This window comes from Pipistrellus hanaki (assembly GCF_964339955.1).
Source record: "Pipistrellus hanaki genome assembly, chromosome: 4".
Lineage (NCBI taxonomy): Eukaryota > Metazoa > Chordata > Mammalia > Chiroptera > Vespertilionidae > Pipistrellus > Pipistrellus hanaki.
The window spans coordinates 37,368,581-37,389,937 of NC_140506.1; the positions used below are offsets into that span (position 1 = coordinate 37,368,581).

A 21,357-nucleotide genomic window follows, 5' to 3' on the forward strand; every position below is an offset into this window, starting at 1 on the left:
TAACTCTCTATCCCTCTCCCTTCCTCTCTGTAAAAATCAATAAAATACATATAAAAAAATAAAGATAACACATTAAATGAAAACATAGTGGTTAAGAAATTATGACACATTTATATGATGAACTATTTCATAGCTAAAATATGAAATAACTGCTATATATTGGGGAAATATTAATAAGGTAACATTAGTAAACAATATAGAATTTATAATTGAATAGATAGGATTTAATCCATGCAAATAATACATGAACCATAACATTTTTGTGCAGACTCTCCTAGGAAACAAAATGAGCTCTGCAGTTAGTTCTTGCATCACACTGGCCCATGCCATTTGAAATTCGTCCATGGTCTTTCTATGAAGTTAACGTTTAGACTTCAGAATTTCAGTCCAGAAAATTTTATCATAGCAGCTGCACAATTCTGTTCATATTGACTAATAAATTGCTTGCTCTTAATCTTATATTTGGGCTCACTCTGGCCAAAGATGTTATGTGGCAATCCCTTTTAAGTATATTTTTATTGATTTCAGAGGGGAAGGGATTAGAAAAGAGATATAGAAACATCAATGATGAGAGAGAATCATTGATCAGCTGCCTCCTGCAAGCCCCACATTGGAGATTGAGCCTGCAGCCTGGGCATGTGACCTGACTGGGAATCATCACCGTAACCTCCTGGTCCATAGGCTGATACTCAACCACTGAGCCATGCCAGCTGGGCAGCCCCTTTCATAGGCAAAGTAACAGTAAAGACAATTGTTTCTTGAGAACCTTCTTTGAGCAGAATGCTGTTTTTAAGCTCTGTGAATAATATAAAGAAAAATGTCTCTCTGTCTTCAGAAGAGAGATAGATACATTCATTCACTCCAAATATATGGTGAAATACCATATATGCTGGGCATGTACTAATAATTTACACCCCTAGGATATGGTATATCATGAATTCTATAACAAAGATTCAAACTGTTTTAGATACTATGGGAAAGGAGAGATAAATTTGGATTAGGAATAGCAAGTTATCGCTCTATTCAGGACAGTATTTGAAATTGGCCATGAAGGTTGATTGAACTTTGATAAGTGGAAAATGAGAGGGAGAAGGACATTCTTGGTAGAAGGGACTCTGTGTGCATGTACAGTCTTAGTTACAATGAGACTCAAAATATACATTTATTTTTGTTATGCTTATTGTGTCCTGAACTACAGAATACTTTTATCCCACGAATCATAAGAGAACAACAATGTGATGTAATTATCTGAAGGATACCCAGACCATTCAGCCTTTTGAATAGCATATAATCATATGAGAAAGGGTAATTACTTTAGATACAATTGGTTGGGCTGGAGTTAGCTTAGGTGGTGAGCGTGGAAGGCAGTTAGCTGTATAGTGGGTGGTGGTGTGACTACCTTACAGTTCTGTAAGTTGGAAGTCCAGCATGGATCTCAATAGGCTAAAATAAAGGTGTCAGCAGGGCCAGGTTCCCTTTTGGAGGCTCTCGGGAAGAATCATTTCCTTGTTCATTTAGGTTGTTAGCAGAATTTGGTTCCTCATGGTATCTCCATTTCCTTGCTGGCTGTCAGCTAAGGGCTGTTCCCAGCTTTTTGAAACCACTCAAATGCCTTGGCTCATGAACCCCTTCCTCCATCTTAGAAGCCAGCACTATGAAGGATTCATCTGATTCCATTGAGCCCACCTTGGTAGTCCAGGATATTTTCCTCCTCTAAAAATCCTCAACCTTAATCACATCTGCAAAATCCCCTTTGTCAAGTAAAGTAACTTGTTTGAAGTTTCCAGGATTAGGGTGTGAACATTTTTTTTGGGTACCATTATTTGGCCTACCACACAGTGCCTTCTCTCCTCTGCCACCCCCTAGAAGTGTAGCTAGTGGCAGAATAGAGAGCCACATATGCTCCTGTTAGGGTGTCTGTGGGTATCAGTAACAGTAGTCACAGCAGCAAATCTGGAAACTGGGTCCACTGAGTGACATGATAGATTTCAGTTCTAAGTCATTAATGTATCCAGAATCCAATGAACCTTTTTAGGTAAGAATTGTACACTTCTAACTAGATGTTTTCTTAACATTTACTAGCTATATGCTAGCCAGTATAGAAAACATGAAATTCAGACTACAGGCCCCTGACCACAGATTCACAAATCAAATTTGTCAGAGAGAAGCATCATGAGAACAGTGTGAGGCATGCCCTGAGGGGGCAGGGCAGAGTTAGGGAGGGGTGAGCCATTGCCACAGATAAATAGAACGGTAGAGTTGTCCAAAGGACCAGAGATATCATTTAGTCATGTCCTAGAGACCTAGACCTTTCAGGAAATTTCTTGGGAATGGACCTTACTCTTATATCTAGTACCCTAATTTATCTTCAACAAATAAAATATTGTTTACTGCCTAGTGGGTGTTCAGTGAATACTTCTTGACTCACGATGTGGAAACTCAGGTCAGAAGGGTGAATTGGTATGATTAAGGTCACACAGGTTGTTTATGGTAGAGCTAAATCTAGAAACTAGTTTAGATTTTTCATTCATTATTCTATCAAATTTAGAAGGCAGCTCCTGGAAAATGGACTACTTCAACAAATGAAGCCTCCTGTGTGCTTTCTTTCTACCTTGCACATAGCATCTCTTCCCCCTTTATAAAATATTTTTATTTTTTATTATTTTTTAAAAATATATTTTATTGATTTTTTACAGAGAGGAAGAGAGAGGGATAGAGAGTTAGAAACATCGATGAGAGAGAATCATCGATCAGCTGCCTCTTGCACACCCCGTACTGGGGATATGCCTGCAACCAAGGTACATGCCCTTGACCAGAATCGAACCCGGGTCCCTTCAGTCCCCAAACCAACGCTCCATCCATTGAGCCAAACCGGTTTCGGCTCCCCTTTATAAAATATTTTTAACTAAATCTATAAATTTAATGTCTGCATCGTGAGTCAAGAAGTCTGAGTTCTGTTCTCAGTTCGTCTGTTGACTTTCTTTATGGCTGAAGCAAATTACTTTACCTGTCCAAACTCAGTTCATCTATCATGAGAAATGCTAAGGTTCCTTTCAGCTGTTATGCCCTATAATTCTACATTTCATGAGAGCTAATGAAATAACAAGCTTACCCATGAACCGAGCACACACCTTAATATCTTTATATCAGTGTTCTTTCTTAAAGTGTCGTCAGAACAGCACCTCTATCAGAATCACCTGTGGTGATTCTGCAATTGTTAAAAAGAATGAATTTGATTAATAATTGTTGATTTGGAAATATTTCCATTAGGCCATACTTCCCAACCCTTTTTACCTCTATAGTCATAATACCAATAAAAAAATAATTATATTTATGTGGTTTACTGGGGTAAAAAAATCTTAGACTGTCTTTTTGCCAATATACATCTCACAGAAAACTCTGCCCTAAATATCATTAAATGAAAAAAATAAGTTGCAGAAAAATATACAGGGTGTTCCAAAAAAATGTATACATACTTTAATAGCTGATAGTTCAATTTTGAAAATGAAATGTATTTTTAATAAGCATTGCCTTTATAATTATTCAAAATGTGTGTATACATTTTTTGGAATACCCATATATCTGTTATCATTTTTTTTCAAGACAATGCCAAAACTCTGTATATGTCTGCATGATTATGTATTATATATTGTATATGATTACGTGAGTGTTATGTTATATAAATTATATATACAATATTATAAGAATATTAAAAGGAACATACCAGGTTGTTAATGTAAGGAAGATACAACCGAAGAAAAAGGATAAAAACCTTAAAAAAAAAAAAAGTGAAAACACCCTATGTATGAACCTATTTATGCATTTATGTAAAACAATGCGTTTGTATATAAAGACATTTAAAAAATATTCAGATTCAGGGCCTCTATTTTAGATCCCGTAAAGCAGAAACTTAGGGATAGGAGACGTGGAGAGGTGGGGATGTGCACATTAAAAAGTATTTCAAGTGATTCTGGAACAATGAAGTCTACATTTTTGCATTAGGTGCTAATGTCACCAGCGGTAAATAGCATATTTGGAAATTTCCACCCTGCAATTTCCAACAGGCAGGCTCAGCTTATCCTCATGGTCTTGGAACATATTAGATGCATAATAAATAGCTGCTGATTATTTGGGTCATTTGGAGGACAGATGGAGGGAGAGAGGGCCCAAGTGGTGAGAGAAGCAGATCAGCTGGGCTAGCTCAAGCCTAGGAGAGATGAGGAAAAGCACCTGGGAACAAGGAGCTGGGCCCCTTGGCCATTTGCAGACATTCACCAATGCTACTTGTTAGGCACTACATTCATGAGGGAATTTTTCCTGTGTCTTATTTCATTTACTTCTTCGATAATCCTTTACAGACCCAGAGGTGAAGTGAGTAGCCCACGTAATATCTTAATTAGGATTTTAACATATAATTGGGGTTTTGAGCACTGAAGAACTAACCAGATACGAGGCTGCAGTTAATAAGATGGTGAGCACAACAGATTGTTTGCTCTTTTTCATATCTAGAATCTTGCAGCTCTGCCAAGATCATCCCTGTCTGTTGTTAATTATTAGTCGACACTCCTAAGTCGGCTGCCCAGAAGCAGCTTGTCATGTAGTCTAACCTGGATCCCTCCAAAGACAGATCACAGAAAAATGCGATTTTTTGTTTTCACAGCAGGGAGAAAGTGTTCCCCAGCTGACTCTGCACAGCACAAGCCTTCAAAAGGCCAAGGCGACTTCCAAATCTTCCGCACCTACCAAGTGAAGATAATTCTGGCTCTTTGTAGCTGCATGTGCTAAGTGCTTTCCTGTTAGTGCAGAAGGAAGATGAAAGTAGAGGAAAAGAGATACCCTTAGTTGAGGCGTAAGCCTTAACAAATCGTTCAAATAAATTCCTTACGCAAGCCCATTTTTCAGTAATCTCATCTCTGGTGTTGGGGAGGGAATAAGGAAAAATCAGAGGTGTATATTTTGTACCCAAATACTTGAAAGTCAACAAAACGGCATCTTCTTGTCCACTCTTATTAACTTGATCTTCCGACTTGTGTCACCCGCCCCTTCCCACCCACACCCCCCCATTTCCGAAGGAGCCATTTTGCAGATTCCAGAGGATGGGAGCTGGGGCTGGACCCACACCTCTGCGGAGCTAATCCGGATCAGTAGCTCCGCGGCTGATCTCCGATTTGGCAGCCACCTAGCGGGGCCGGAAGACGGGAGGCTGGGCGAGCTACACTTCATCAGCTGGGCCTCCAGGACCGCGGGTTCGGAGGCTGCTGCAGAGCTCCTCCCTGCCCCGCGCCTCTCCGTCAGCAGCTGTACCTACGTGTGGTTCCATAGCCACGCGCTCCCAGGTGTGCAGCCCCCCTTCTCAGGCTCCCTTCCCAGCCTGGGGCCCAGGTGACAGCGGACATAATCTCTCTCTCTCTTTTTTTTTTTTGTCCACAAAATACCACCTCTTCCCCAAATCACACGTGACCGGTTTTAAATCAATGCCAAACACAATCAAGTCCACCCAGACCAGTTGCTGCTCAAGATCAGATACAGCCGGGTGTGAGCACCTGCAGGGGTGGCCGGCTGGATGCCCCAGCTGGGGGCGTGCAAGAGGCAGCCAATCAGTGATTCTCGTTCATCGTGGCTGTTTCTATCTCTCCCTTCCTCTCTGAAATCAATAAACACATTTTAAAATAAAAATAAATAAAATACCCATGTTATTAAAAGAAAAGAAAAGACGAGATGCAGAATCTCAGTGGGGCCCCAGGAAGGCGGGACGGATTTAGCTGCTCCAGAGTCCGGGTTCCAGGCTCCCTCCGCCCCCATTCCGTTGCAGCCAAAGCCCGGAGCGCGGGATTCCCGGAGGGACGGACGGGACGGCGCCGGGAGCGGCGGCGCAGCCGGAGCGGGGCACGGGGCATGCTCAGTGCGCGGCCGGCTGGGTGGCCCAGCGGCTGGACCCGGATCTGCGCGGCGGCGGCGGCGGCGGCGGCGGCGACGTGAGCGCGCAGGGGGGCGGCGTCCTCGCCTCGTCTCTTTCTCTGCGCCTGGGTCGGTGGGTGACGCGGAGCGCGAGGGGGAGAGATGTCGGATTTCGACAGTAACCCGTTCGCCGACCCGGACCTCAATAACCCCTTCAAGGTGAGCGTCGTCCCCGGCCTCTCCCGCCGCCGCCGCCGCCGCCGCCGCCGCGGCGGGGAGTCATTGTTTGTGAAAACGGACAAGTTCCTTCGCGCCCACCGCGCCCGCCCCTCTCTGCTCCTCTCGGCCGCCTCGACTGGTGTGGGGGGTCCTTTTGGGGTTCGCGCCCGGGCCCCCGCGTCCCTGGTGTGGGGGTTGGGGGCTTGGGGGGTCGGAGCGGAACCTCTTCAGCTCGGCGTCCGGACCCCCTTCCCCACGTCTTGCCCTCCCCCCGGGAGCGGGCCCGCGGGCGCCCGGCCCTCCTCCTGGCAGCGGGCGGGGGGACCGGGCAGGTGGAGCTGTCACCTGCCAGGCAAGCTGGGCGGCCCGGCCCGGCCCGGGCGGCGGCGGCGGAGGGGGAGGGAGGGAGGCTTGCCCTCCGGTGGGGTTGTCATGGGGACCCGGGGTGGCGGCGCAGAGCTCTGCCTGGAGTGATGATGGCTGAGGTGTGGAGAAGAGGTGAGGGCACCTAGTAGTAGGCTGCAATTAAAAAAAAAAAAAAAAAGGTGGTATATTTATTTGTATTTTTTTTATTTCTTAAACTTGTGCTGCGCTCAGATATACTTGTGTTGCGCTGCTGCCACCCCTCTCTCCATGTAGGCTGAGGTGGAGAGTCTGGTGTCAGAGTTGAAAGTGAACACACCTGTAAAAGAATAAATAGACGATCACCTTCCCACCCGGCTGCTCTCAGGAAGGGAAAACCACGGGACATTTTCCGAGCTCCTTGTGCGTCACCGGAGCTCTGGGCTGGATCAGGATACCATTTCCCACTTGAGCTTCTTTTCCTTCTTGGAGGCTGACTGCCTTTATTTACCAACCACACAGCCTTGGAAGGGTTTGGCTCGGAAACGGGGAGAGGAAGGAGACAGAAGGAGTTCATTATCTGCGCTTAAATGAGTGCAGTATCTAAACAAGTAGCTCTTGAAAAGCACACCAGGTTTAATGAGCCCCGGTGCTTAGGACGTGAAAGTTGTTTCCAAATGTTGGTTGAAGTTGTTGCTTCATTTCCCCTGGCTACATGCAGTAGTAACCTTAATTCGTAGTCTCACAAAATAGTAACTTTAATTTGTGGTCATGCAAGTTGCCACCTTTGGTTTGTTGAGTTTACATTTCTTCTTTTTTTTTTTTTGCTCCTGGTTTTATCTTCTATTAAGAATCTGGAAGAGAAAAAAAGTACCCCAATTTTGATTTTTAGCCTGATAATTTGATGGAGGATTACGTTAACTAGATGATCCTGGGTATAAATGACAATTGGACGCACTCTGTATTAATGTAGAATAGACCTAGTCACTATCCTTTGCCTCTGATTTCACTTGAGAAAATTCTGTACAACTAGCATGGGACTTTCAGGTTTTTACAAATGATGGTGCATTTTAAGGAGATTGTTCTCACGAAGTGTTCTATCATTCCATGTCGTGGAAAATCTGATTATTTTGCCATATAAATTCTTTTAAAAAATATATTTTATTGATTTTTCACAGAAAGGAAGAAAGAGGGATAGAGAGTTAGAAACATCGATGAGAGAGAATCATCGATCAGCTGCCTCTTGCACACCCCCTACTGGGGATGTGCCCGCAACCAAAGTACATGCCCTTGACCGGAATCGAACTCGGGACCTTTTATTCCGCAGGCTGACGCTCTATCCACTGAGCCAAACCGGTCTTGGCCCATATAAATTCTAAAGAGATTTTTTTCATAACTTGCCAAATGGGTGTTATTTTAAAGGTATACTAACCTGTTAGATTTTCCTAATTCACTTAATTCATTAACGCTGTTTTTCAGTGTCTGACAGCGTGGCTATCAGTATTCTATTTGGTTATTCCATTTCATAGCTTATTTTATATATTTGGTTCTCTTATTTTTAAAATATTTTTCTTTTATTGAATTTCTTGGGGTGACAGAGGTTAACAAAATTATACAGGTTTCAGGTGCACAATTCTGCAACACATCATCTGTACACTGTATTGTGTGTTCACCACTTCAAGGCAAGTCTTCTTCCATCACCATTTATCCCCTCTACTAGAGGCCTGGTACACGAAATTCATGCTTGGGGCGGGTGGAGGGAGGGGATTGTCCCTCAGCCCAGCCTGCACCCTCTCCAATCTGGGACTCCTCGAGGGATGTCCGACTGCCATTTGAACACCATCCTGGTGGGATCAGGCCTAAACCAGCAGTCAGACATCTCTCTCACAATCCAGGACTGCTGGCTCCCAACTGCTCACCTGCCTGCCTTCCTGATTGCCCCTAACCACTTCTGCCTGCCAGCCTCATCACCCCCTAACCACTCCCATGCCAGCCTGATTGATATCTAATTGCTCCCCTGCCAGCCCGTTTGCCCCCAACTTCCCTCCTCTGCCGGCCTGGTCACCCCTAACTGCCCTCCCCTGCAGGGTTGATCGCTTTCAACTGCCCTCCCTTGCAGGTCTGGTCCCTCTCAACTGCCCTCCCTTGCAGGTCTGGTCCCTCTCATCTGCCCTCTCTTGCAGGTCTGGTACCTCCCAACTGCCCTCCCCTGCTGGCCATCTTGTGTCCACATAAGGGCAGGATCTTTGGCCACATGGGGCAGCCATATTGTGTATTGGAGTGATGGTCAATTTGCATATTACTCTTTTATTAGATAGGATAGAGGCCTGGTGTATGGGTGAGCGCCAGCTGGTCCCTGATCCGGGTTGGGGTTCCCTTGGGGCATGGGGCGGTCTGGCTAAGGGGCCTGTGGTGGTCTGCAGGCTGGCCACGCCCCCTGGCGACCCAAGCAGAGGCCCTGGTATCTGGCATATATTTACTTTCTACAATTGAAACTCTGTAGCCTCGTTCAGTGGCAGCAGCCATTTCTGTTTGGATTTGTTTACCTTCTATAATTGAAACTTTGTAGCCTTGAGTGGAGGCCTAGGCTAACAAGGGCAGGCGGAAAGCTTGGCTTCTTCTGATGCAGGGGAAACGCCTCCCTCCTGCTCTCTGTGGCTATAGCCATCTTGATTAGGTTTATTTGCATACTCTCTCTGATTGGCTGGTGGCTGTGGCTTGTGGAGCGGAGTGATGGTTAATTTGCTTATTACTCTTTTATTAGGTAGGATACCTTACTCCACCTACCCCTACCTCATATAGCTGGTGTTCTTGCTATTGCAGGACATTGTCTTCTTAGCCCAAAATGCTCTTTTGTGACATCTAGTGTTGCCATGACACTTTCTCTTCTGCCACACATAAGATTTTTGTACTAAATCTAACCCACAAAATAGTTTTAAATACTCATTGATTGTGGCACAGAATCATTAACTTTTTGTTCTTTTAAGTGGATGCACCCAGAGGATAATTTTTATTCAGGCTCATAAAATATTTCAAGGGATGGATAATTTAGCCCTAAAGAAGACCTGCTTGCACACATGTTCCTGTTTATGGTCTTTCCCCGTTTTTATTGACAGTCACAGCACAGTGTATCTGACCCTTTATCTTTACATTTGTTTCCAGCTGCCCTTCCTCTTTCATAGTCAAACTTGACATCGATAGCATATTTCCTTCTTCCTTCATTTTTTGCCTTCTATGTAAATGTGGTTTTTGAAATAGCATTTCTGGTCCTCTCTACCTAAATATAAAAAGTTTCTAGATCCATCTTTGTATTACTTTATAATCATCTTTTCAAATATGTTAATATTTTCAATATTATAAAAAAGTTCATATTTTCAAAATATATGATGTATTTCATATTTGGCAACTACCTAATTTCTTTTCGATTAAAAGCTACTTGATTTACATTGCTTTTTCAGAGCTTTTAAGTATTTCCTTTGCTTCACTTTTATGTTAGGAACACTTTTTGTCACATCTTTATTTGAGCCATGTCATGAAAATAATTTCTGAGGATAATGTCTTTAGATAATGTGACTACAGTGGTTTACTTGATTTTATTAGCTGTTGTAAAGTTCTTTGCTGAATTCAGTTCATTTTTTTGATTGACTGCTTTATTTTAGCAGTTGTGGTAGGTTCAGTTAATGAGTTTATGGCCTTTGATTAATTTTCATTGTGCATTAAGAAACTTGGAATAACTGGAAATGTGTAGTAATCTGAAAATAAAAAAAAAGATTGTTATATGGTTGCTTTTGATAATCCAATCTTGAGTAAAATATAGTTTTAAAGCTAGAGAGGAAAAATGTTTTCTGTATAGTCAATGAATTTATTGAATAATTACTGAATGTTCTTTATTCTTTTCAGTTATCCATTCTTTCAATAACTATTAAAGAAACATTTCTGTTTTTAAGGATATTAGCCTAACATGGCAGCAAACATGCTTGGAAGGTGAAATAAAATGAGAGAGTTTAATAACCAGAGGAGAGATCAGTAATATAGAATCTTATAAGTCAGTGCAGGAGTGTATGAGTACAAGTCAGAATGAGTGTAACTTGTTCAAATGAGGGAACTGTAAGTGGTCAGAAAATTTTCATGTCTTCTAATATGCTTTAGTGTATGGTATTAATGGGCTAATTGATTATGTTAGAACAATGGTCAGCAAACTCATTAGTCAACAGAGTCAAATATCAACAGTACAACGATTGAAATTTCTTTTGAGAGCCAAATTTTTAAAACTTAAACTTCTTCTAATGCCACTTCTTCAAAATAGACTTTCCCAGGCCGTGGTATTTCATGGAAGAGCCACACTCAAGGGGCCAAAGAGCTGTAAAATCATTTAAAAATAACAATTAATGTAATTTCTTAAAATAGAATAAAAATCTCAAAGTTGGGAAAGGAAAATCTTAAAATGTATTTATCAATAGTTAGAGCTTATTCTATGAATGAAAAAAAGCCCAGATACATGCTATTTTACAATTTACAATGATTCTAATTTCTTCTTGATTAAGAACTTTTTTTTTCACACTCTTTTTTTTTATTTCTTAATTTTGATTTTTCAGTTAAAGTTGACATACAATTTTATATTAGTTTCATTTATACAATATAGTGACATTTATATATTTATAGTAATAAATTTATGTATTACTTATGAAGTAAGACCCTTTTTATTTCTCTTGCTAACTTGCAACTTGCTCATTGTGTTTTTGTTTGTTTGTTTGTTTTAAATCCTCACCCGAGGATATTTTTCCCATTGACGGACAAGGTGGGGGAGAGGGGGAGGGAGAAAGAGAAAGAGACATCAATGTGAGAGAGACACATTGATTGGTTTCTGCAAGCATTGGCCCTTACTGGTTTCGGGGTGCAACCCAGGTAGGTGCCCTTCACTGGAATTGAACCTGAGACCCTTTATTGCACAGACCAATGCTTCAACCACTGAGTCACGCCAGCCAGTGTGTGCTCATTGTGTTATATCCAGGTATAGGTAGTGCAGAATTGGCATTAGAACTTAGATCTCCTGCCAAAACTGGTTTGGCTCAGTGGATAGAGCATCGGCCTGAGGACTGAAAGGTCCTGAGTTCAATTCCAGTCAAGGGCATGTACCTTGGTTGCGGGCGCATCCCCAATAGGGAGTGTGCAAGAGGCAGCTGATCGATGATTCTCTCTCATCGATGTTTTTCTCTATCCCTCTCTCTTCCTCTCTGTAAAATATCAATAAAATATATTAAAAAAAAACAAAAAACTTAGATCTCCTGATTCCAAGTGCACTGCCGATGGCACTCTATTTGATTGCATTTTCCACACCAGAATTCTTGTTTTGTATTTGGTGCATTTAATCTTGGCTTTGTCAATAACCAACCATGAGACGTTGGAAAGTTACTTAGCCACTCTATATCTTAGGTTACTATTCTGTAAAATAGGATAATATTATCATTACCTTCTCTTTGGGATTTTTTATTTTTTATTTTTTTTTAAAATATAATTGATTTTGTACAGAGAGGAAGGGAGAGAGATAGAGAGTTAGAAACATCAATGAGAAAGTCATTGATCAGCTGCATCTTGCACACCCCCTACTGGGGATATGCCCGCAACCAAGGTACATGTCCTTGACCGGAATCGAACCTGGGACCTTTCAGTCCCCAAGCCAACGCTCTATCCATTGAGCCAAACCGGTTTTGGCTCTTTGGGATTGTTAATAGGATTAGATGAACGTATACATTTAGCATGTAATAAGTACTCCATGAATGATGGCTTTAATCTGATAAAAAAAAAAAGTAGTATTAATAGTAATTCAAGGAATTGTATTTAATTATATATAACCATATTATTCTTAGTTTATTAATTTGGTGAAGTTCATGTTCCTTTTGACTCTTCTAGAGTGCTAGTAGTTTTTTGGCAGGTCATAGTAGAGGAATTAAGGCCAAAAATAATGAAGTGATTTGCCCTGAGTCACCTTGCTAGACTAATTCCAGGTTGTCTGAATTCTAATGCTTTGTCACTGGATATGCTTCCTCTCTAATTAAGTAACTCTATTAAAATGGAGCATAATGTCCATTTTGTTTTGGCCTCAAAAATTAATTCTACTTTATCTCTCAAACATGGCTTACAACTCAGCATTCTTATTTATGTTATCTTTTAAGTTACAGTAATTTTGAAAGTATTCTAAGAATTTAGTTGAAGTTGAAAATTGAAAACCTTGTCATTAAAAAGTAACCCCATAATTGAAAGATGTTATACTTTTTGTTTCATTTGCATTAAGTTGATGTCCTTAATCCATTTAACTTTTAAGATTGGAGATAGTTTAGCACAGTGGTTGGCAAACTCACTAGTCAACAGAGACAAATATCAACAGTACAATAATTGAAATTTCTTTTGAGAGCCAAATTTTTTAAACTTCTAACACCACTTCTTCAAAATAGACTCGCCCAGGCCATGGTATTTTGTGGAAAAGCCACACTCAAGGGGCCAAAGAGCCACATGTGGCTCGAGAGCTGCAGTTTGCCAACCATGGCTTTATCAGGGGTCCTCAAACTTTTTAAAGTGGGGGCCAGATCACGGTCCCTCAGAGAGCTGGAGGGCCGGACTATATGAACTGTAGTAACACCTACATTCCTACTGTAACACCTCGGCTGCGCTCACTGCCCAAAAAACCTGGCGGGCCGGATCAGACTCCCCTGGGGGCTGCATGTGGCCCGCGGGCCGTAGTTTGAAGACCCCTGCAAGTTTAGGTGATGGGAATTTATTGTTGGATTCTTGTGGGAAGGAAGGTAGCCCAACAGTCACTGCAGTTGAACTGAATTCAGTCTTTGGAAACTAACAAGTTGTCTCCTCAATCCGCACCTTCTTGCCCTCAACTTCCTTCCACCAAGTCATTTTCATGTGAAATCAATATGTATAAAACAGGTAAAAACTGAAGATTAGAGGTTTGATCTCTGTTACCCTCTTTTCCCTCTTGTGCCCTCACATTTCCTCCTCTTTTTCTCTTCACTTTAAGGCCCTTTTAAGATCTGTAGTGCCGTATGAAAGAAAACTGTAACAACAAGTCATTACTCACTAACTAGAATAGCGAGTAACTCTGTGGGCCCTGTTTTTGCTTTGGTGATTCATTGGCAACTCTAATTATTGCCATTCCCTTCAGATCTGTACCTACTGCTCTTTTCTCTGGTCACCATCTGGATCTACTAAGTCTCCACTTGCTGACCATAAACCCAGTTCTAAATTAACTGCAGCAATGACAACTCTAAAAATTGGATTAAAATATTCATATTTCTATTTTCTTAATTTTCCCTAAAGGCACACATCCCCTCTTGATAATCTTCCTACTCTACATTTTTAGAAAGTTTGGGAGGGGAATCCTGGGAAGTAGAGTGGTTTCATTTCCTCCTTCCCATGTTATTGTACAGCAAGCCTAGTACCTTTATTTTTTTGTCTGTGTTGTACTTTTAATTTATCCTTACTACTTGCATTTTTGTTGTTGCCAAGTTTGAAGTTCCTTATTCAGTAGCTGGTTTCATTTGGTTAAGGCAGAAGGATTTGGCAAGGTGAGGGTGGTTATGAGAAAGTGATAAAATTGGAAAGATAGGCAGGTGCTGGGTTAGATGGTCAGAGCCTTGTATCTCATTTCAAGGAATTTGTATGTTATAGTTAGTGGAGAGCCTCTAAAAAAATTGAAATAGATGAGGGACATAGGAGAGGGGTTGGAAGAGGGGAATGACAAGGTTATTAATTTTTTAAAGGTAACTTTGATATCTGTGTTGAGGAAGATAAATAGGAGAGGGTACCTTATAGAAAAGAGAGCAGTGGTCTTCAGACTAACAGCAGCATAACACCTGGGAAACACAGATTCTCAGGCCTTCCCTCAGACCTATTGAATCAGAAAATCTGGGGGTGGGGTGCAACAGTCTATGCTTTATTTGATTCTGATGCATGCCAAAGTTTGAAAGGAGGGATATGGAGGCCATTGAGATTACATTTCAGTTTCCAAATGTTTTTCACATTAATTACATAGTTGATTTAGTTGAGATGTTCATTATGTTTTATATTCATAACTAGAGGCCTTGTGCACGAAATTCGTGTGTGGACGGGTGCCCCTCAGCTCAGCCTGCACCCTCTCCAATCTGGGACCCCTCAAGGGATTTCCCACTGCCCATTTAGGGCAGTCAGACATCCCTCTCACAATCCAGGACTGCTGGCTCCCAACTGCTCATCTGCCTGCCTTCCTGATTGCCCCTAACCACTTCTGCCTGCCAGCCTCATCACCCCCTAACCACTCCCATGCCAGCCTGATTGAGGTCTAATTGCTCCCCTGCCAGCCTGTTTGTCCCCAACTTCCCTCCTCTGCTGGCCTGGTCACCCCTAACTACCCTCCCCTGCAGGGTTGATCGCCTTCAACTGCCCTCCCTTGCAGGTCTGGTCCCTCCAAACTGCCCTCCCTTGCTGGCCATCTTGTGGTGGCCATCTTGTATCCACTTGTGTCCACATGGGGGCAGCTTTCTTGATCTTATGTGTTGGAGTGATGGTCAATATGCATATTACTCTTTTATTAGATAGGATAGAGGCCTGGTGCATGGGTGAGAGCCAGCTGGTTTGCCCTGAAGGGTATCCCAGATCAGGGTGGGGGTTCCCTTGGGGCGTGGGGCAGTCTGGCCGAGGGGCCTGTGGTGGTTTGCAGGCCAGCCATACCCCCGGCACCCCAAATGGAGGCCCTGGTATCTGGGGTTTATTTATCTTCTACAGTTGAAACTTTGTAGCCTGGAGTGGGGGCCTGAGCCAGCCAGAGCAGGGGGAATACTTGGCTTCCTCTGTCACTGGGGGCAACCTAGCCTGCTCTCTCCAGCTCCATGGCTGCTGCTATTTTTCTTGGGATTTATCTTCTATAATTGAAACTTTGTATTCTTGAGTGAAGGCCTGGGCCAGCCAGGATGTGTGGAAAGCTTGGCTTCCTCCATTGCTGGGGAAATCCAAGCCTCCCTCTTATTCTCTGTGGCAGCAGCCATTTTGGCTAGGATTAATTTGTATACTTGCTCTGATTGGTTGGTGGGTGTGGCTGGTAGATATGACTTAGTGTAGCAGAGTGATGGTTAATTTGCATATTACTCTTTTATTAGGTAGGATTCTATTTATAATCAAGAGAAATCCTATATAATAAAAGCCCAGTATGCTAAGTGTCCAGTTGTCCAGTTGGCCATTCAACCAATCAAAGCAAAATATGCTAAGGATATGCTAAAGCCACTCAACCACTTGCTATGACATGCACTGACCATCAGGGGCCAGATAGACGACTGGTCAACCAGTCGCTATGAAGTGCACTAACTACCAAGGGGCAGACACTCCGACTGGTAGGTTAATTTGCTGCTGGGGTCTGACTGATCAGGACTGAGCGAGACAGTCCGGAGATGCCCTGGAGCCCTCTCGTGGTTTCTTCCCCGCTGGCCCTCTCCTGTCCTTCCCTGGTCCCAAATGTTCATCTGGTCTTCTCATAATCCAGGCTGAGGGACACTCCTCCCCCCACCCCCCCCCACCCCCCGAGTGCACTAATTTGTGCACCAGCGTCTAGTAGAGTAAATATTTAGGTTATTTTGATTGAGTTATTTGCATGTAGACCTACTATTAAAAGATTTGAAAAGCTGGGATAGTGTGGTAGGTAATCTATTATATTTGGGAAAGGGGAGACAGTCCAGGGTCATGTGGGAAAATGAACTATGGTCAGTGGAAGTATTGGAATAGAATAAACAAGTAAGAGGCACTTAATTTTGAGTGCTCTAGATGTTTCCTGTTTAAGACATTGATTTGTAAAGTGGTACTTGGAATCTGTATTAAGGAAAACTGATGGAAGATATAAAAAGAGGAACCTGAACTCTGTGTGGAGTCTGAAGAAAAGGATGATGGGTTTTCCCAAGATTTGTTAAGATGCTCTTGTGCAATTAGTTACACAGCTAGCAAGATGTGGTCTATTTTCAGTTTGTATGTAATTGCGAGCATCTGATTTGCAACTAACCCAGTCTTCATTTCTTTTTTCTTTGAGGGTGCAAAGGCTGTGTGCTTAAATTTCAACTTAAATCTGATAATCTTCTCTATTTTCCTCTGTTAGCTTTGCTAGGTGATAAAAAGTACAGATAAAGCAGATGCTTTGTAAATTGTGTCTTAAATGATAAGTAAAAATTTTCCCCCTTCACATTTTATTCCAGGACCCATCAGTTACACAGGTGACAAGAAATGTTCCACCAGGACTTGATGAATACAATCCATTCTCCGATTCTAGAACAGTAAGACTATTCTTAATTGGACTACTTTTAAATGTTAAAAGTGAAGTTAAATAGCAGTTATATATCAATTGTTTTTTTAGTTGAATGGTTAAATTTATTTAAAACAAGCTGTTAGTATTTTATTTATAATTTAGCAATTTAACTTTTTTTAAACAGGAAGTAATATCAGTAGTAATTGAAATTTACTTTGATGGCCCTAGGGAAATACTGCAAATTTTCTTTTATGTTCTACAAATTAAATTGCTAACAATCCCTCGATTGTTAAATCTTACTGCAGTACTTTAAATAGAAGAGGGACTTTTTTGTGTGTGTGTTTTTTTTTTTTTTTTTTTTTTTTTTGTATATGTGTTGTCTTCATGGTAATGTGGGGTGATGTTTTCTTACAATGAAACAGACCTATGTATATAACTGTATCATGAATATTTGTATGATTGTTATTTTTTAATTAAATTATTATCTGTGTACATATACCATTGCCCCCTCCTTCCCTATACATGCCCTCCCTCCCTGATTGTCATTTGAATTATGTTATTCTGAATAGTATTAGCCGCTGGTAGCCTAGAACTTTGGAACTTTACCTATGGAACTTTACCTGGCCTAGGAACATAGTCTTTTTATTTATTTATTTTTTTAAATATATTTTATTGATTTTTAACAGAGAGAAAGGGAGAGAGACAGAGAGCTAGAAACATTGATGAGAGAGAAACATCGACCAGCTGCCTCTTGCACACCCCCCACCGGGGATGTGCCCGCAACCAAGGCACATGCCCTTGACCAGAATCGAACCTGGGACCTTCCGGTCCGCAGACTGACGCTCCACCACTGAGCCAAACCGGCTTCGGCAGGAACATATTCTTCTCTTCAAAATTCATTGATCTATAAAATGTAGGAGTACGAGAAAAAATCATTGTAGAACAGGGGTTCTGTACCCTAGATGCATATTAGAAACACCAGGGGAACTTTACTATAATATCCATTAGTACCCTAATCTCTTATAGTTAGGGTAGTTTTGTTGTTTGTTTTTGTTTTAGCCTTTTCATTGTGAACCAATTTTGAGAACCACTGAGATAGATTCTGTTGAAAATTCTCCCTCAATTTCTCTGGCAAATAATTTTGTCTTCTGTGTTTGAGTATTTAAATATTATACTCATGAGGTCTCTAATTTTAGAAAATTATTGGCTCTTGAAATATTAGTCACCTTCTTAACAATACTAGAGTTTTGTGCTTGGTTGTACATATAATATTATATAATGATCCTTATTTGATCACCTTTTTCAGACATATGTTTTCATAGTATAGAAAATAATTGTAAAAAAAATTATGTAGGAGCTTTGGTCAGGTGGTTCAGTTAGTTGGAGCGTCGTCCCATACACCAAAAAGGTTGTGAGTTCGATTCCTGGTCAGGACACATACATACGTGTGGGTTCAATTCCTGGTTGGGGCACATAAGGAAGGCAACCAGTTGATGTTCTCTCTCACATTGATGTTTCTCTCTCTCTTCCTCTTCCTCCCTTCTTTCTCACTTCTTCTCTCTAAAATCAATAAAACTTAACCTTAGGTGAGGATTAAAAAAATATTATGTAGGATTTCACTTGGAAAATTTTTCAAAATTATTATATTAAATATTTATTTTTTGGAAGAGCTTTATATAAAGTAAAAGCATTATGATAGGAATGAATTTTTAAATTTAAAGCCCTCATTTAGCATCCTTTGCTGGTAAGTAGTATTTGCAACCCAGACTGGTATTACTACAGTGTTAATTGAGCGAGTAAATTTCAGATTGAACCATGTTAAATGGCAAATAAGTGGACCAGTTTTGACATGTAAAAATGTCAGTTTCATTTGGGGGGTGGGGTGGAGATGGGAAAAAGACTTGAAGTCTACTGATAAAGAATAAAAAGAGGTTTTCACTTTCTTTTTGGGAAGATTTTACTAGCAAGAAATAGGTTTAACCTTGACAGGAGCAACTATACTTTTTTTTTTTTTTTTTAAATCAGTGATAGTATTCTTTATCAAGTTGTCTACTTTGTGCCATGTGCTTTATCTATATTGTCTTATTGGATTCTTATAACATTCAGAATGGCTATTTTTTAATAAAAAATCTGAGATAAAGACCATTTAGCTTGTAAGTGGCAGAACTGGTTTACTAACTCATTTGTTTTCTATAAAACCTTTACCTTTTCCATTTTGCTAGTAGTGTCTTTAGATTTCCTTTTATATATAGTTTTCTGTTTGAATGGATATGCTAGGGCAGCGGTGGGGAATGTCCAGTCTGCAGCTGTATAAAAGCCTGTGAAATCATTTGGCCCTGCCAAGGCAGTAGGGGTGAATTAATCAAATGTTTGACCAAATATACTAGTAGCAGGCTAATTTTTAAGTTGATAATTTTGTATGCCTTTGATGTTATAAATATCTAAATGGCCCTTGGCAGAAAAAAAGGTTCCCTACCGCTGCTTTAGGATATTTAAGGAAAGCAACAACTAAATATTCAAATAATTTAAATAATTTATATATTCACTCTATATTTTAAACTCAGAGAAGAGAGTTGTCACAGTAGAAACTAAGTCTGTTGGCAGTATAATGGAAGGCTATTGAGCACTTGAATGTGGCTAATGTGAATTGAGATGTGCTATAAAAAAATGGATACTCCTGAGTTATGAAATCGCTTTTTTGTTCAACCTAAAATGCATTTTCCTAATGAACTTATGTTGAGCATGATGGGTGAGTTTCCTGGCCTATCTTCTAAAACAATGTATAAATTACTAGAAGAATTAGTTCATCTTTGAGAATTGGTACGTATTTATGGAGAATGTTTCCCTTTTGAATTAGGTAACAGTTGAAAATACCTACTGCAATTTGGTTTTCACTAGTTTCAGCCGCTGGTGATGATATTCATGGCTTCAGACAGGATATCTGCTGGTGGGACACCTATGTGAATAGGGGGAAGTGTGGAGCTGCTGATACAAATCATTAGTGATGTTTCTCAGTGCTGTAGCTTACTGTCATATTGATTTTCTTCGAGGATAGGCTACCTGGACCCTTTCTGTTCTGCTAGTTGTTGCCATATATAATTTCTTTCATTTACTGGTGTCCAGAAGAATCCTTTCTGTCATATATATAGCAAGATCTGTACCTTTTGGCAGAAAGAAGAACCAGGAGAAGAAAATGCCAGGTATTGATATGCCCACATTTTATTTCTAACCTTAAAGGGACACAGGTAATTGATTTATGAAAGAAAGAGCTGCCTCTAATTAAGATAATTCAGGACATAAAGTAGACTGAGAGTCATAAGACCTGGATTCTATGCTAGACACTGGTGCTAAGTAGTTGGTAACTTAGCAAACCATCTAATCTCTTTGAGCATCTTTTTTTTTTTTTTAATGTGTAAAAATAGAGGCAGGATGGAAAGTGTTGATGAATTATTTCTAATGTAAGTTTTTCTTTTGAAAATGGATAAGAATTTTAGCTCCAGGGACTAAGGAGATAATTGTATTTAGTAGTTCACCTATCTCTAATACCGAAAAAACATTTTCTGTACTATAATGCCTGTCTTTATTTTTTCATGTTGTTCATTTCTTTTTTTAATCTTTTCCTTTTTCCTTTTTTTTATTTTTTTAGAGCTTATTATCTGTCCTTTCCAGAACCAATCTTCTTTGTTTCTAATTTCAATTAATGGTAACTATTGCCTTCTATCCTCTTAGTGTCCTCTTTAGCTCAAATGCTGCTGCTGCTTCTTTTTTAACACCTAATCAGTTGCCACATCCTGTCACTTATACCTCCAGTAGATATTACCAGGCTGTCCTTTTCATTCCTACTAAACTGTCCTAATTCAGGTACTCCTGTGAAATAATACAGTGGCCTATCCACTTACCGTTTTTCTTCTTTTTTTTTGTACTGTGACTGGAATTAGAATTATTTTCCTAAAGCAGAGGTCTCATTAGGTCTGCTCTCCTTAGAAATGTGCATATGGATTAGCATTGGCTGTTTAGTAGTGTTGGCAATGTGGGGGCCCTACATGATTTGACCTCAGATTGCCTTAAAAATTGTTTTTTTCTAGACTCTTTTTTAGAGCAGTTTTAGGTTTACAGAAAAATTGAACAGAATCTATAGAGTCTTCATGTACTTACCTGCTAAACTGTTTTTTAGTGCTATCCTCTAATGTGCTATTTGCTCCAGCTAAAGTCATGTACTGAGTAACATCCAACTCTATTGAGACCACCACCCCTTAGCCTTTTATCAGGTATTGAATTGAGTCAAGAGAGACTGTGGTCATAATGCCTGGTTTCCCTACATTATCTTTACCTCCTTCACTGGGTCAAGATGAACCTCTCATACTGGATACATTACTTTTCTATTGCTGTGTAACAAATCACTACAAACTTAGCAGCTTGAAAAACTGCACATTTAGTATTTCACAGTTTCTTTTTTTTTTTAAATAATATTTTTATTGATTTTTTTACAGAGAGGAAGGGAGAGAGATAGAGAGTTAGAAACATCGATGAGAAACATCGATCAGCTGCCTCCTGCACATCCCCTACTGGAGATATGCCCGCAACTAAAGTACATGCCCTTGACTGGAATCGAACTTGGGATTCCCCCA

The 21,357-nt window shown here is 40.7% G+C and overlaps 1 protein-coding gene across 4 annotated transcripts in view; it reads left to right on the forward strand.

Moving 5' to 3' along the window:
- The first annotated feature begins 5,904 nt into the window (after positions 1-5,904).
- Positions 5,905-21,357, forward strand: part of SCAMP1 (secretory carrier membrane protein 1) — a 94,748-nt gene continuing 79,295 nt past the window's right edge. For 2 of the 4 annotated variants that reach the window (XM_084881338.1, XM_084881337.1), the window contains exons 1-2: positions 5,905-6,117; positions 16,680-16,757. In XM_084881338.1, coding sequence (XP_084737464.1) covers positions 6,061-6,117; positions 16,680-16,757 — 135 coding nt within the window. In that variant the 5' untranslated portion in view covers positions 5,905-6,060. The remainder of the gene's footprint in view (positions 6,118-16,679; positions 16,758-21,357) is intronic. The other 2 variants (XM_084881339.1, XM_084881340.1) reach the window with 2 other exon arrangements.